This window comes from Propithecus coquereli, unplaced genomic scaffold, assembly GCF_000956105.1.
Source record: "Propithecus coquereli isolate 6110/MARCELLA unplaced genomic scaffold, Pcoq_1.0 Scaffold58, whole genome shotgun sequence".
In the NCBI taxonomy this organism is placed as follows: Eukaryota; Metazoa; Chordata; class Mammalia; order Primates; family Indriidae; genus Propithecus; species Propithecus coquereli.
The window spans coordinates 2,545,144-2,562,153 of record NW_012151729.1 but is presented as its reverse complement, the minus strand read 5'-3'; the positions used below and the strand labels follow the sequence as shown (position 1 = coordinate 2,562,153).

General features: G+C 50.7%; 1 protein-coding gene across 2 annotated transcripts; it reads right to left on the bottom strand.

Moving 5' to 3' along the window:
• Positions 1–238: 238 nt before the first annotated feature.
• Positions 239–9,315, bottom strand: CD74 (CD74 molecule, major histocompatibility complex, class II invariant chain). Of its 2 annotated transcripts, XM_012658278.1 has the most exons (9): positions 9,144–9,315; positions 5,038–5,210; positions 4,734–4,813; positions 4,128–4,190; positions 3,324–3,419; positions 2,916–3,003; positions 1,655–1,846; positions 1,081–1,143; positions 239–782 (listed from the first exon to the last, which is right to left on the bottom strand). In XM_012658278.1, exons 1-9 carry the CDS (start codon positions 9,218–9,220, stop codon positions 772–774), a joined length of 843 nt encoding a protein of 280 aa, XP_012513732.1. In that variant the 5' UTR covers positions 9,221–9,315; the 3' UTR covers positions 239–771. The 2 variants fall into 2 exon arrangements, with proteins under 2 accessions (XP_012513732.1, XP_012513733.1); XM_012658279.1 differs by lacking the exon at positions 1,655–1,846 and having other exon boundaries at positions 699–782; positions 9,144–9,309.
• Between the last annotated feature and the right edge of the window lie 7,695 nt (positions 9,316–17,010).

Genomic DNA, 17,010 nt, shown 5'->3' with positions numbered 1-17,010 from the left:
CTCACACTGTTCTTAGTATAGAAATGAAATTGGGGACATGGGAAAATGAAAGCTTGACCAAGAGGAGCTTGTGCTTAAAAAACTGTAGGCAAGGGCCTATTTCTTTTTGGAAGTAAAGAGTACGTGTGTGTTACACATGCAGCCAGACAGGTCTGTGTCCAAAGACTACAGCCCCACAGGCATCTCTGGGCTCCTTGGGGTAACGATCCAGGTACCAACAGAAGAGCCAGGAGCCAGAGTGTTCTACTCACTACCTTTTATTCTTAGGTGAGCCATGGCCCTGAGGGTGGTGACAAGCGCGGCTGAGCAGAGGGCACGAGGGTTGGCAGAGAGGAGGGTTGTGGGTGGAGAGGCTGAGCTCTTCTTAGGGAGTGATGATGGGGAGGGGTGGGCAGGACGGCAAATGTGTCCAGCCTGGGGTTGGGGGTAGGGTTGTCCCTTTTCCCTGTGCCTTTCCACCTCGTCCATGGGACCTCAGAGCCCCATGTTGGAGGCTGCTGTGATGTCAGAAATGGGGGTCCACCTAGCTTCCGGTCACCTCGGGCGTCTCTGTTGATAGGTGAGGGTTGGGCAGCAGAGCCCTGCTGCCTCTGTGCTGTTCTGACTTGATTTGTCATGTCCAAGGACCACGGAGAGCCAGGCGCCAGAGTCTCATGGAATGAGGTGCAGGGTGGGAGGGTGGGGGAGGGGCCAGAGTTGGGGGACAGAGGGGAACAAGAAAGCTGTGGCCGTGCAGAGCTGGCTGGGTGCTGGAGACCGCCTCCGCTGTTCTCATGTCACGACTATGGAGAGAGAAGCAGCAAGTCGAGGTTGGGGTCACCGTTCATTGTCCCTGCCCCTTCCCAGCATCCGGGATCTGCAGAGTCTAGGACTGTCCGCCCTCTACTGCCCCTGCTCGAGTACAGATACTGACCATGGATTCACGGACCCGCCCCCAACCCTGTTCCTCGTCTATGAATCGGTCACCCCAGGGATGTCAGAGAATGGCCCAGGGTCACGCTCCCTCTTCTGCCAGCGAGGGAACTGGGCCCACTGGGGATCAGCTGCTGGTGACCAGATCCCCCTCCGCAGGGCCCTTACCTAGGTTCGGCTCCTGCTTGGTCAAGCCCAGCCCAGAAGACAGGTCCTCCATGTCCTGTGGCTCTGCAAAGGAGCGGCAAACCCATCGTTGCCTGCAGTGCCGCCTGCCCCACCCAGGCTGCCTGAGGGCAGTTCTTCCCACACTAGGGCAGCTGCGAGCCTGGGAAGGCGGGCCCGGAACGAAGGGCCCCTGCAGCTGCAGTGAAGAGGTGTGGTTGGGGGAGAGCAAGGCCAAGGCAGGGGGTGATGAAAGGAGACGGGTGGATCTGTGGGACTCCTGGGCACAGGAGGATGGTGCGTGGATGAATGAAGATCGCAGATGAAAGATGGAAGGATAAATGAACAAGCGAGGTCGACAAGCGTGGATGTAAGAGGAGAGACGATAAATGGACGGACGAGGAACGCGCTGGTGAGTGGATGGACAAAGGGCTAGATGCATGCTGACGGCTGCCCGCTGGGAGCTGCCATTCCGAGTGTCCTGGTCCCATGTGCTCCAGGGGGGACCTCTTGCCCTTCAACCTTCCTAATCCTTTCTGGTCCTCCGACTCTCGCTAGCACAGTGGCCACTGCTTACCACTGCAGTTACGGTGCCCACGGCTCCTGGTGTTGGGGACCTCCGTGCCGTTGGGGAAGACGCACCAGCAGTAGCCGATGCTCCCATAGCACTGGAGCGGCATATAGTTGCCGTCCTCGTCGCACTTGGGACGGAATGTGCCTGGGTGGACGGCGGGGATGTGGCTGACCTCTTCCTGGCACTTGGTCGGTACTGAAGCGACAGGCATGATGGAGACAGTGAGTGAGTGGGCTCTGGACTGCAGTCTCAGCAGAGCCAGAGACCCACACACCACTGCTGTGGGCCTAATGCCTTCTGCCCAAGTAGCTTTACTCACTCTACCCATTACACGGATGGGAAAGCTGAGGCCTAGCCCAACAAGGTCCGAGATCAAAGAGGAAGTGAACGGCAATGTGTCTAATTCACTCCAGAATTTGATGATTTCTTCTGATACTCAAAGCCCATGCAAGTTTGGAATTGTACCTATGATTCTGATTTCTAGAGAAAAGCAGTAGACACCTTGGTATGTCTGTTTCCTGTTACTAGGAGTTCCCAAGTAGAAAAGGGGTTACCATTTGTTAAGTAGGGAGAATTCAAGCATCAGCTAGGAGCTGATCAAGATAGCATGTGAGATGCCTTCTCTGAACCGCGTGGAGAAATCGAGGCCCAGGGCAGGGTGGGCCATTGACCTTCCACTTCAGGACACTGAAGCCCAGGGGAAGAGACTTGCCCAGAGTTGCACAGCTAGTTAGAGGCAGCACCAGGATGAAAACAGCGCTTTATGTTAGACCATAGCAGCATGTAAAAAAGGGGGGAGCAAGGGTTACAGTTTAGGGCTTGAAAATCCTGGTGCACATTCTCTGTGAGGTGGGAAATGCCAAGGCCCCCTTGGCTGGCACTCGCTGGCTGTGCAACCTCAGCCCCCTCACTGCAGTTGTGGGGCTAGCGCTGGGAAAGACAATTACAAGATTCCTGCCTGGTGGGTTTCAGGCTGGGTTTGCTCCAGGCCACCTTGTGCGGTGCCATCCTTCACTCACGAGGGGAAGCCTCTACCCAGGGGCCCTTACAGCATGAAAGAGCAGATCACAGACAAGACAGGACCCAGGGTGCAGCAAACCAAGAAGGGACAGGAAGGAGGGAGGGATGTGGGAGTGGAGAGAGGATGGGAGGTTCCCGCGGTGCTTGGGTCAGGGAGTGCCGAAGGCCCAGCCACTGCAGCTGCAGGAGAGCTCTGAGGGAGCTCCCAGAAGCCCTGGCACCCCAAAGCTCCCACTCCCTGTACCTTTTGGCGGGGCCTCAGTGGGCTTTTCCTCCATGGAGTTCTTGCTCATCTCAAACAAGAGCCACTGGTGCATCCAGCTCTCAAAGATCTGATGGGGGCAGAGGTGGGGGGTCAGGCTCAGTAGCCATCACCAAGCCCCTGCCCTGCCTGGCTTTGCCCCTGGGGACAGAAGCAGAGGGCCAGACAGGGGCCCAACACCCAGGGTCCCGCTGCAGCCTGCTTCTCCCTTAGAGACCCAAGGGGGTTGTCCAGGTGCTTCCTCAGCTCCAAGCACTCTTAGCTGCCTGGGGCTTTGTGAGAGCTGATAAGCCCCCTCCAGCTTCCTGAGTGGTTTCCTCAGCCCACCTCTTCCCAGCCCTGCCTGGGACATTGGGAGAAAGAGGGTTCCAGTACAGGGAACCTGCTGACCTTCCAGTCCAGGCTCTCCATGGTGCTCTTCAGGTGTTTCAGGTTCTCTGGGAAGCTCCCCTTCAGCTGCGGGTACACCTTCAGGGGGTCAGCGTTCTGCAGGGCAGCAGGGCAGGAAGCATGGTTAGAAAGAGCTCCCCGGCAGGCAAGGTGAAATGTGTAACCTATATTGCCCTGGCCCTCCATTCTGAGGCGTGGACCCGAGCTGCACCACGCCTGGATCCTGGACCTCAGCCCTGAGGGGAGGGGGAGGGTAAGGGCAGTTCAGCTACACAGCCACGAGACCCCAGGGCAGCGCTACCGGTAACCCTCAGCCTTCTCCCTGCAGACACCTTCTCATCCTTCAGGTCTCACTCCTCCAGGAAGACCGCCTTGGCTGTTCCAAGCTGCATTGGGTCCTCTGCCTCTTTCCTCACAGAGCCCCCTGCCCCTCCCTCATCACCTGGTCACTTGTCTGTCTCCCACACTAGCCCGAGATCCCCATGGCTCAGGAGCTGGGTCCGGTGAGTCCTGAGCCCGGCACAGTCCCTGGCAGAGTAGACATGCAGTAAAAGTTTAGGAAGGAAAAGAGGGGTGTCTTGCTTAAGGCACTTCCAAGCTTTTGGCCTCAGTTTCTCCATCTCAAAAGTGGAGGGAGGCTGGACTGCATATAGCATTCAGGGGCCACCCTTGCATTCCTTCAACAATCCCGAGAGCACGTGCTGGAAGTCTACAGAGAGCCAGGCGTGGGGGAGGCCTTGGAGATCGCCTGGCCGGGGCCCTGTGGCGGCTGCAGGGCCGCCCGGCTGGCTCTCCTGCACTTACCAGGAGCAGGTGCATCACGTGGTCCTCGGTCATGTTGCCGTATTTGGTGGCGTTCTGCTTGGGCTGTGGGAGGAGGGAACAGGGTTACCAGCACTGGCCTCGGATGAGGGCGTGTGGAGTGGGAGCCGGAGGCTGGGGGTCTGGGTAAGAGCCTGCAGTTCCAGGCACTCGATGGGCCCATCTCTGCGGCCTCAGAAGACGAGAGTGTGAGCAAGTCACTTTATCTTCCTGCCTCAGTGTCCTCACTGGTCAACTGGCATAAGCTTTCCTGCCCAGGGCTTTGTCAGCAGCAAACAGTTCTGCGAACACTGATCTGTGTGTGACATCAAGGGCTTTGGGAGTGGGCAGGCACAGTAAGATGCTATGGGAAGTGAGAGGCACTTTGTAAACTGTGGAGGGCTGGGCTTCCTCCCAGGGCAGGCCCCAAGAGGCTGTTCGCCCGTGGGGTACCCTCTCCTTCCTGGGGGGGGCTCTACTCCTCCCCAGCAATCAGGACCCCTCCCCAGCTGGGATCTTCCTAGGGACCCTCCCTGCCCCCACCCCCAGCACCTGTCCTCCATGCAGACTAGATGACATCCCCCGCCCCCCAGCGCCGGCTGTCCTTACCCCCTGGGGCAGGCCTTCCATGGGCAGCGCCTGCATCATCAAGGGGGTGGCCATGCGCATCTTGCTCACAGGCTTGGGAGCTGTGGGGACAGGGAGCACAGCTTGAGTGTGGTCCTGGTGCCCAGGGAGAAGGGTATCCAGGTCCAGGGGCTGAGATCCCAGACCCAGAAGAGGGGCTGGAATTCCAGACTAGAGGCAGAGGACAGTGGGCCCAGCTGGGTACAAGAATGGGGTCTCCGGGGTGAGGGAGAGCGGGGCGGGCGGGGGGAGGCAGGGGATGTCAGGACGAAAGTGGGGCACGCACGCTTGGGAAGCTTCATGCGCAGGCTCTCCAGCTGCAGGTTCTGAGAGGTGACCGTCAGCTTGTCCAGCCGGCCCTGCTGCTGGTACAGGAAGTAGGCGGTGGTGGCCTGGCCTGCCAGGAGCAGTGCCACCAGGACAGAAAAGCCCGTGTACAGGGCTCCGCGGTTGCAATTCCTGGTAGGGGTTGGGGGGAAAGGTTAGAGGACAATCCCCTGACATGGCTGCCCCAGGAGTTGGCTGGGAGTGGAGGAGTGTACCCCCGTCTCCTTCAGCCTCCTAAGGCACCCCTAACAATCACACTGTAAGCTGGCTGTGGAAATGCAGCTCGAAGTCATTCCCTAGTCCCCTGTTCCAACCACTGATGTGTCTAAAGTTCTCCCAAGTAGACACCCTGTAGCTCTGCCCCCGGGCCTAGGTTAAACAGAGACCAGTTCCTTTTCTTTTTTGGGCTTTGTTTTCCCCCTTTTGCATTGGGGGTTGGGGTTGCGGGTTTTCCCCGGTTCCCCTTTGTCATGGGGATCTCCTGAGGATCAGGGCTGCCTTCAAGGGGAAGGAATTTTGTTTTGGGGGTTTTTTTGGTTTTGTTTTTTGAGACAGGGTGTCGCTCTGTCACCAGGGCTAGAGTGCAGTGGTGTCATCTAGCTCACTACAACCTCAAACTCCTCGGTTCAAGCGATCCTCCTGCCTCGGCCTCCCGAGTAGCAGGGACTACAGGTGCACACCACCATGCTTGACTAATTTTTCTATTTTCTGTGGAGATGGGGTCTCGCTCTTGTTCAGGCTGATCTTTAACTGGCCTCAAGCAATCCTCCCGCCTCAGCCTCCCAAAGTGATAGGAATACAGGCATGAGCCACCCTGCCCAGCCTTGTTTCATTTTTTAATTGACCTAAAAAAATTGTATATACTTACTGTTTAAGGGGGAAGGGGGTTTTTACCCCCTAACTAACCCCCCCACCCCCTGTAGTGGAATCAGATTTAACGAGAAAGGGGAAGGAAGTAGGACCAGGACAGCGGAGCGTGTGGCCCACCTGAAAAGGAGAAGTGGGCTCGACATTTTGGGGGTGGGGGAACACTGGACCGTGTCGGGCTGGAGCAGGCCAGGCACCACCCCCTCTGGGGCACATCCTCTGTCCCAGACTCTCCACGTGTCTTTGAGCAAGTCCCTGCCAGTCTCTGCGCCTCTATTTCCTCACCTCTCACATGGGCACCCCTCACCTCCGGGATTCTAGGATTTGGTGGTCTCTTCTTTGAAGCCAGATCTCACTGTGACTACAGAAGTTCTCAAACGGTAATATCCACCCAGGGTGGGGCAGATTTCCACAGGAGTATAGATGCCCACGCCTGTGTGAATTCCTCATGCTCTCTGGGCTTGCCATCTGCACGATGAGGGGTGGCCAGACCCTCAGACCTCAGGGAGCCCTTGTAGTTGCGGGTATCGGATGCAGTTTTGCGGGCACGTGTGAATGTTACAGTATGGAAGATGTAAGGATCCTGCCCCGGGACCCTCAGAGTTCCTGACCTGTTCTCCCTCAACCTACCCCAGCAGAGAGGCTACTAGGACCCTGCTATGGTTAGAATGTGTCCCTTCCAAAATTCAGGTATTGCCATGGTGGTGCTATTGAGAGGTGACGGGCCGTGAGGGTTCCTTCCTCATGAATGGGATCAGGTGCCCTCGTAAGGGGTTTGATGGAGGAGTTGGTCCTCTCTTGCCCTTCCGCCGTCTGCCATGTGCGAACACAGCAGAAAAAGTCCTCACCAGATGCTGGAGCCTTGATCTTGGACTTGCCAGCCTCCAGAACTATGAGAATCAAATTTCTGTTACCCAGTCTGTGGTATTCTGTTCTATATAGCAGCACAAAATGGACTAAGACAGACACAATTGGAAATTGTCGGGATGAGACTGCACCCTGCTTGCTCCAGCAACCTGCGAGGATGGCTTAGGAAACTCCAGGAGACCCTTCTGCCTAGTAACAAATGATGTCACAGGCATGGCTTACTCTCACGGGCTCCCTGCTTGCCCACCCTCTGTGCTTTCTGAGCTAAGGTCCAGCCCAAGGAAGAGTTATTCTGGAAGGAAAAAGCAAAACCCTTCATGGGAAAAGGGAGACTAGACGGGAAGGGAGAACAAATTTTACTTCTTGGCTTTTCCAAGGAATGGGTGGCATGGCCTCTACAGATGGTGAAAAGTCCCCCGTCTTGCGTCTCACCTGGGTTCAAGCTCTCCATGTGAGTAAAACGAGTAAGCACATCTACTCCAAGGCTGTTACGTTAAGTAAGATAGTGAGGGTAGCGCTCTTGGCTCCATACCTAGCACGCTGTTAGCACTCTATAAATAAATAACCCTCAGTACTATTCTCAGGGGAGCTAATAGTTAACTTTAGCATCTGAGTTTCTTCCTCTTTATGAATCTTGAGTGTCTGTCCCCTAGTTTTGGTAGAATGCCAACTGTTGTCACCCCCTCTCTTTATTTCCTCCTTTGCACAGCCTCCTAAAATATTTAAAGAAAAAAAAAAGTAATTGGTCAAAGTCAGGAGCCAACCAGAACTAGCAGGAATCATGACACAGATGTTGCCAGGCAGAAGTGTTCACAAAAGGCTCCCAAACAGGCTCCCGTCTGGAATGGCCTGAGCACGCAGCGCTGGGCCAGTTTTAGAAGCAGTAACTGAACTAAATGAAAACCAGACGAGGATTTGACAAGGGGGCACCCTCTTTGAACACTGAGCCCACTGAGTCTGCAACTCACTGGGTGGTCTGAGCTCAGAGGGGTCCCACCTCCCCTCCCCACAAATCACACCTCTAAGGGGGGCCAGATGGAGGAGTGAGCTCACACTTGGAAATAAGACTAGTCCTGGGTTCAAATTCTGCTCCCAAATCACTAGCTGTAATAATTTGGGTTAAGTCACTTACCGATATGAGCCTCAGTGTCCTCCTCTGTAACAAGAGATAATCAAAGTACCCGACTCATAGGGTGACCGTGAGAATTAAGATTGAGTTTAGCCTTTAGTTACGTGTCTGGCAAATAATCGTAGTAATAACTAACGGCGACTAAGGACTAGTAACAGGTCCACAGTGGATGGGAACTAGTATGGCTATTGTCGTTATTATTACCGAGACTCAGGGAGAGGCAGTGATTTCTCCAAGGTCACACATGACAGTAGCAGAACCTGGACCAGAATCCAGTCCTCACAAGGGAGTCTTCCCTCCTCGCCATGGGATTCCCCAGGGTTTTCACAGGCTGCTGCTCTAAAAGTCTGTATCTGGTTACCTCGTCCCCCAGAACACAGCTCCTCATGACATCTCTGCGTGTCTCTCCCAAACCCCTTTCTGCCTGGCAACAGCTGACGTCACTTATAGCTGTAAGTCCCTGTAGATCGCAAATGACTTTTTGAAGATTGGGGGAGTGGGGGCATTGGGGTAGCTGTATTCTAGCCCCTTTGGGGAGGAAACATATGGGTGAGGCCATTTGGGGCCTGGGAGCAGGGGTCCGGGGTCCTCTGGCCTCTTGCTTTCGGGGAGCAGGGCACAGACAGGAGCACAACCCACTTCAAGCTTTGGCCCCAGAAACTTAGCCAGAGCCCGTCCCTCCTTTCTTGTCCGCCCCCCAATATCTCTCGATTCCTTCTGTGATGGCAGCTGTCCGTCTCCCTCTACAGACAGCTGCTTGGTACAAACACCTGTGCCCACTCACGGTGATGAGGAGGGAGCTCCTCTGTGAAGAACTGCTCCTACTGGTCTCTTGGAGAAACTGTTTCTCCACTGGGGTCTAGGAATTTTCAAAATCCGGTCCAAGGTTTCTAACCTAGGGTTCATGGCTCAGCTTGGGGGACAGTTTCTGTGAAGCTCCTGATATTTTATAAAACTCTAGAGAGAGAACCCAGGACTCACTTCTGACTTTCAGGAGGGGCCTAACGCGAAGAGGGTTCCAAACCCCTGCTCCAAGGGAACCGAAGCCCAGAGTGGGCCGGAGACTTGCTCACGATCACCCAGAAAGTTAGAGTCGAGCCTGAACGCATCCCTTCTGGGCCTCCCCGGCAGTGCTCCTTCCTGCCTCCCGCACACCTGTGTGCAGTCCACGATCCGTGCGCTTTCCTGGTGCTCACACCTACCTCTCTGGGGCCGCAGGGCGCTGGGTCAGCATGGGCGTTTGCTCATGGTTGGAGATAAGGTCGCGCTGGTCTTCCATGGCTCTGGCTCTTCCCCAAGGCTCCTGCTGCTGCTGCTGCTGCTGCTGCTGCTGCTACTGCCGCCGCCTGTGTGTGTGGGACCCTGAGCCCCTGGCTCACCTCTTGAAGTTGGTGCTGAGGAGGAATCTGATTCGTCCACAAGAGGACACTCCGCCCACCTGGCAGATGTGGAAGTGAAAGCCACAAAGCTGGAAATACCCCACTTGGGCAAAGCGGCCTTTCACGGGGCAGGACGAGGAAGGGGCGCTCCCCAGGCAGGCAGATAGGAAAGCCAGCACGGTCCCATTGGCTGCCCAGGGCCCTCATCACTTGTTTCTGGGCAGACCTTTGGATTCATACGGCTCTTTAGATGTTTCAAAAAACAGGCAAATGTCTGCTCCCTAGACAGGAACTCACACTGAAGCAGAGAATGCCTTTGCTTGCCTCCCCTTCTCATCCATAGATGAGGGGGTGCAGGAAGGGGCTGCGTACCCTCTGTGAGCTTGGACAAGTCCTCTTCTCTGGCCTCAGTTGTGTCATCTCAAAAATGGGGAAGAAAGGTTGGAGTCAGGGTTCCCTCTGCTCCCTTCTGACTCTAGCATTGTAAGAACCTAGGAGTCCATGTTTTAAGGCTCTGGTACTAACACCTGCAATCACTTACTAAGCCCTCCTTTGTCCAGCACATTTTACATTTGACGTCCTTTGTTTCCTGTAATGTTTACGGCGACCCTTTGAGGAGTGTTTTGTTTATCATCTGCGTTTACAGATAGGGACACGGAGCCTTCGAGAGGCTATGCGCTTGCCCAGAGTCACACACCCGGGAAGTGGTGGAGCCCATGTTTTTAACCACTCTGCTCATCTGCCTTCTAGTGCTTGAATCGTGTGTTCCAAAGCCAGGAGAACGGAGGCCTCTGCAGGGAGGGCGGAGGAGGGCCTGGGAGAGGTGCCAGGGGAGATTTGACAGTGCTGGCAAGGTTTCATCATCGCCTCATGTCTGTGGCTTGTGTGTTGTGACATAAGAAATACATTTGGTCTCTGCCCCTGATTCCGTAGAATCTTGGGAGTTAGGAGAATGTCATTTTGTAGACTAATCAGATACTGGTGGCCGTAAGTGCCCAGATAGCTTCAGAATGGGGGCCAGCTGCCAGAGGAACCAACCATGTGATGAGAAGGTTGGGACTTTCAGACCCTCACCCTTGACACACCCCACCGCGACTTCCAGGGCAGAGGTGCTGGAGATTGAGTTCAGTCGCCAGTGGCCAATGATTTAATCAATCATGTCTACGTAATGGGACCTGCAGAAAACCCCCAGACAACAGGGTTTAGAGCGCTTTCAGGTAAATGAACACATCCATGTGCCAGGAGGGTGGCGCACCCCAACTCTACAGGGACAGAAGCTCCTGTGCTCAGAGCCCTTCCCCATACCTTGCCCTAGGTACCTCTGCATCTGGCTGTTCATCCGTACGCTTTATAATAAACCGGTGACAGTAAGTAAAGCGTTTCCCTGAGTTCTGCGGCCCATTATACCAATTTATCAAATATGAGGAGGGGGCATCCTTCAGAAGTCCTGGAGGCCCAGGACTTGCAATTGGCATCTGAAGTGGGCGCAGCCTTGTGGGGCTGAGCCCTGAACCTTTGGGGTCTGCTGCTAACCCAGGTAGACAGTCAGAATCGACCTGAATTGTAGGATGCTTGTTACAAAAAGAAAAAGAAAAAAGTTTGCGCTAATATATTTTTTAAATAAACTTAGACTTTGTGGTTCTGAGATTCAATGAGTCTTGGATTTCAAGAGTCAAGGGATTATAAGTGGGAGCTAGACTATGGCTACACAACGGCAAACGGAGTAGTACAATGGACACTGGAGACTCACAAGAGGGGAGGCTGGGAGAGGGGGAGGGATGGCAAATTACCTGTGGGGTACGGTGTGCACTACTCGGGCGACGGGTACACAAAAGCCCAGACTCCGCCACTGTGCAATGTATACACGTAATGGAATTCAACTTGTATCCCCTAAATCTATTAAAACCATTTAAAAAGGGAAAAAAGAGAATCAACAATGACAACAAAAAAGAGACAAGGGAGATATTAATAGTATATGAGTTTTGGAAGGAGAGAGAAGAACAGACATGGCCTTTAATGCAGCCAGGCCTGAGTTCAAATCCCAAGTCAGAAGCATCCTAGGTGTGTGACCTGAACCAGTTCCTCAATCGCTCTGAATTTGTTTTCTCCTTTGTAATGAGCGAGCGGTAATACTAACCTCGCAGAGCTATTAGACTGAATAAGCATTTAGGGGCTGGGTGCGGTGGCTCATGCCTGTAATCTTAGCACTTTGGGAGGCGAGGTGGAGGATCCCTTGAGGCCAGGAGTTCGAGGTTGCAGTGAGCTATGATCGCACCACTGCACTCCAGCCTGGGCGACAGAGTGAGACCCTGTCTCTAAAACATAAATAAATAATAAATAAATAAGCATTTAACACAGAGCTGGTACCATAGAAGATGCTCAAGAAATGAAACTGTTAACTCTTCAGATATTTACTATTAAGATGTTTTCTGGATAATCAAAACAAATGAAATCACATAACCACACAAAAACTGACACACAAATGAATGTCTGTGGCACCTTTATTCATAATATCCAAAAAGTAAAAACAACACAAATATCCATCAGCTGATGAATGGGTAAACAAAATGTGGAATACACCTCCAATAGAATGTTATTCTGCCATAAACAGGAGTGAATATCTCAATAAGACAGTTTTTTTAATGAAAAGGAATAAAGTACTGATTCATGCTACAACACGGATGAACCTTGAAAACATCTGGCTAAGTGAAATAAGCCAGACACAAAAGGCCACATATTATACGATTTCATTTATGTGAAATGTCCAAAATAAGCAAGTTCATGGAGACAGAAAATAGATTCGTCCTTGCCAGGGGCTGGGGGAGGATGGAACAGGGAGTGGTTGCTAATGGGTACAGAGTTTCCTTTTGGTTGATGAAAATATTCTGGAATTAGTGGTGATGGTTGCACAACTTTGTGGATATACAGAAAACTGCTGAATTGTACAATTTAAAAGGGAGAATGTTATGGTACATGCATTGTACATGAATTTCATCTCAATATTTTTTTTAAGAGATAGAATCTCACTCTGTTGCCCAGGCTGGAGTGCAGTGGTGTGATCATAGCTCACTGTAATCCTCACTCCTAAGCACAAGCAATCCTCCTGCCTCAGTCTCCCGAGTAGCTAGTAGCTGGGACTACAGGCTCATGTCACCATGGCCAGCTAATTTTTTTTTTTTTTTTTTTTCTAGCAGTGGATTCCAGCTATGTTGCCTAGGCTGGTCTTGAACTCCTGGCCTCAAACAATCCTTCTGCCTTGGCCTCCCAAAGTGTTAGGATTACAGAAATGAGTGCCCACAGTCAGCCTCAATTTTTAAAAAAATTTTAATGATGGATAGAATACACATTTACTTTTGCTTCCTCTCTTACTTTGCTTCTGTCACTAAAGTGACAATGTGGGTTTTTGTTTTGGGTTTTGTTTTTGTTTTGAGAGTCTCACTCTTTTCACCTGGGCTGGAGTGCCACGGTGTGAGCCTAGCTCATGGCAACTTCAAACTCCTGGACTCAGGGGATCCTCCTGCCTGAGCCTCCTGAGTAGCTGGAACTATAGGCATGTACCACCACGCCAGGCTAATTTTTCTATTTTTAGTAGAGACGGGGTCTCGCTCTTGCTCAGGCTGATCTCAAACTCCTGAGCACAAGCGATCCTCCTGCCTCGGCCTCCCAGAGCCCAGCCTGCAATGGCTTTTTTTTTTTTTTTTTTTAAGTGTAAGTCTTCATTTGGTAACTCGGAGTGGAAAAAAGTATAAAAAAATAAAAAGAAAAAGAAAAAATTTATATTTTCTAAATTTAAAAAAAAATTAAAAGTGTAAGTCTATAAGAACAAAAAGAACAGAAACGAAAACAACGCATTTTAAAAGCTGGAAAACAGGTGGATTAGTGTTAAGTTCCTTAGCAGACCCCAAAAAGATAAATCCTAAAGCTGCAGCTAGAAAAGCTGAGCAGCCACCTGGTTATGTGACTCGGGAATTGGTGTGTCAGGGACCTGGGTGGTGAGTAAATGTAGGGCTGGAAAGAGGTTGGTTTGGAAGTCTATTTATGAAGCAGTTGGAACCCCATGTCCTCCTGCTCCAGAGTGCCCCTCACCCAAGAGACAGCTGGAAGTTTATTCCCCAGACACAGTAAAGGGCATGAGCCCTGACCTGAAACTGAGAGTCCCAGTCCTGTCCCCAGAATGCCACAGCCAGGCCTCCTCCCTCCAGGCAACAAAGTGGAGGAAACGTCTCTGTGGAACATGCCCATGCCAGGAGGAAAGACCTGAAGATTCTGACACTGGGGGTTTCCTGTAGGAACAGCCCAGCCAGATAACCAATAGGAAGCCCTTGGCTAAGCCCTACTCACGGGTCACAGCTCACACTCAGTTTTCTACACAATCAAGAATCATGGAACATCTAACGAAAGCCTTCAACATAAAAGAGAGTGAGCAAAACAAATACCCAAAGCACCACGGACGAAACAAATTACCATTAATGACCTTGGGGAGATAAAGGACAATACTGTACCCATGAAACAACAATATAATGCTGTTAATAGAAAGGTACAAATACTGTAAAAGAGCAAAAAACAGCTCTTGAAGATTTAAAATATGAGGGCAGATATTAAACAATCAGTAGACAGAAGATAAAGTGTTTTTCTTTTAATCTCCCAGAAAGCAGACTACAAAGATAAAGAAAAAAAAAATCAGAGAGAAAAGAGAATTAAATACCAACAGCCAAAATATGAGAGTTCCAGAAATAGAGAACAGAGAAAATAGAGGGGAAGGAATCGTCAGTGAAATAATTCAACACAATTCCCAGAACTCAAAGACGTAAATTTCCAAACCAAAAGGGCCCAGTGAGCACCGAGGACAAGGCACAAAAATGAGTTCACGGCAAGGCACATCGTCGTAGTTTCAGAAAAATAAAGACAAAGAGAAGATTCTGCAGATTTTCGGAAAGGAAAAAACAAGACATACACAAAGCATCAGGAATCACGATGACTTTAGACTTCTTAACAGTAGTGCTAGAAACCAGAGGATAATGAAGAATGCCCCCAAAATTCTATACAAAAATGGTTTCCACCCTAGACTCTTTACTGAGCTAAATTATCAAATAGGTGTGAGGGTATCACTAAGATATTTTCAGACATCCTGTATCTCAAAAAAATTTCCTTTCATAACGCCCTTTCTCAGAGAGCTTCGGGAAAGTATGCTCCGTCAAAATGAAGGAGTTCGCTAAGAAAAAAAGGAAGCCATAGAATGCAGGAAGCTAAAATTCAACTCACGAGAGGGAATGGGGAGCCCCAGGATACTGATAGAGAGAAACCCCAGGAGGGAAGCAGCAGGTCCAGATTGGGTCAGGCCCCAGGGCTCAGAAAGACATTTTTTCAATAAGATCAAATTGATTAATATCTGACATGTCTGAATGTACCAACAGGCAATTTGGATCATTTTTAGAAAGTATGAGATTGAATTATGATAATTTCATAGAAAATTAAGCAAATGAAAAACCAAGACCACTACAAACTCTCGGGAAAACAAAAGTTATATAGGAAATGAGTGGTAAACTGAGTATACTATGTCAATCGGCTACAAATAGCATTTATATTGTCATAACATGGTAAAGATCACATACTGACTGACCAAACGCATGACGGAGACACGGGAGGATGAAAAGACGGGAAGAGGAACGCAGGGAGCAGGGGAGGAAAGAGCTAAATGTTCGTCTTCCACAGTGAAAAGCCAACTGATAACGTCTAAGGTGGAAACATCAGGAAGCAACAATACTAGAAAGCTATTCAGAAATATGAAGGTACCAAAAGAATCGACTGAAAAATTTTGAAAATGATGTAAAGAGAAGGGTGAGATCTGCTATTTTTCACAGTAATCCTTGTAGAGGATTCTTTTGATTCTTTAAACTATGTGAATTCATAACTTCAATACAAGGTAAAACTAAATTTAAAATAAAGAAAAAATACATCCAAGTCAATAGATTTAAAACTGATTGTGATAAAATGGCAGTTCAAAGCCCTTTCCCTGGAGGGGCGCACTTGCTCACGCCTGTAATCCCAGCACTTTGGGAGGCTGATATAGGAGGATCGCTTGAGGCCAGGAGTTCGAGATCCACCTGGGCAACATAGCGAGACCCTGTCTCCCCAAAAAATAATTTTTAAAAAATTAGCTGGGAGTGGTGGCATGCACCTGTAGCCCCAGCTACTCAGGAGGCTGAGGTGGGAGGATTGCTTGAGCTCAGGAGTTCAAGGCTACAGTGAGCTATGATCACACCACTACACTCTAGCCTGGGCAGCAGAGCGAGAGCCATCTCAAAAATAAATAAACAAACAAACAAATAAATAACAAAGCCTTTTCCCTGTGAAGTGACTGTAGGGCAAGGCTGAGGGTAGCCCCAAGGTCATCCTGCCCTTGCCCACAGGAGGCTGGAGACTGATTCCAGGAAGGTGGGTCCCAAGACTGAGTTTCCCAGGGTGGGCTGGGTGATGGCTCCTTCCAATCTCTCCTAACAGGGTAAGAGGTCCCAGTTCCCCAGCTGTCACACAGGCCCGCTGCCCGGTGGAGGAGCCCTGTCCTTCCCACGCCTGCCTGCACAGGGAGGGAAGCAGAGCAGCAAGAAGCAGGGGGCTGGATGCCACACCCTTGCAGGGATATGGAGTGGGTGGAATCCAGCTCCCCCATTGTTCATACGGAGAGAGTCTGACTCAGAAGGGAAAAGGAACTGGCCCAAGGTCACACAGAGCTGGAACTGGCCCCTACAGTGTGACACAAGTGTTAAAGGCAAAAGAGCTGGAGGCCGACTGCCGAGGGTCACATCCCAGTTTCAGAACAGCTGGTTCCAGGGCTGGGAAGGGGAAAATGCAGGTGAGTCTGAGATGTCTTTGTTTTTTTCTTTCCAGAAAGGCCTAAAAGCCACGAAGGCCTAAAAGATTCCTGGGGTTCGTCAGAAGGACCCAGGAACCAAATTAAAGGGGCACCTGCCGGCCAAATATGGGACAGTGCCAGACTCAATTAGAATAATTTATCCTGCCTCTTTGGAAGGAATTCTAGTTCAATCCCTGTTGATGAGGGGAAACTTCTTTATGGAAGAACGCGATAGAAGAGAAGATAGAATTAGAAAATTGCCTTTCTATAACCCCCAGTGTAATAATTGATCAGGAAAGGATCACCCACGGATGCCAAAACCATGGGATGAAAGGTTGAGGGACAGCAAAACATGCCAAAGTGTCAACCCAAAGCTCCTTGCTGGTTGCTAGGAGGGAAAGCTGCTTTGCAACAGTAAGAAATGCCGCAGTCTGGCTGTCACCACTTCTGGCAAGTGTTTAAACTTTGCATCACCAATAGTGGGACAACCTGACATTATGCGTCTCCTGATGGGACACAATATCAACCACAATAATAATATTACTCCGCACCAGCTGGGCAGGATCTTTGTTAGAGATTTGTTAACCTGAATCTGCCATTAGTCCTAAATTCCAGTTTAGAGTAAATACAGGGGGTAGAAGAACAAGTTAAATAATACGAAGAGGAAACAATTGGACAAATCCAGGGACAGCCTATAAGATAACACCTGCACCCTTTAAAGTCAATGTCACAAAAAAATGGGGTGTGTGTGTGTAGAGTGTTCTACATTTTAAAAGATTAAAGAAACAATAAATCAAATGCAATTCGTAAATCTTGACAAAATGGTTAAAAAAAGGT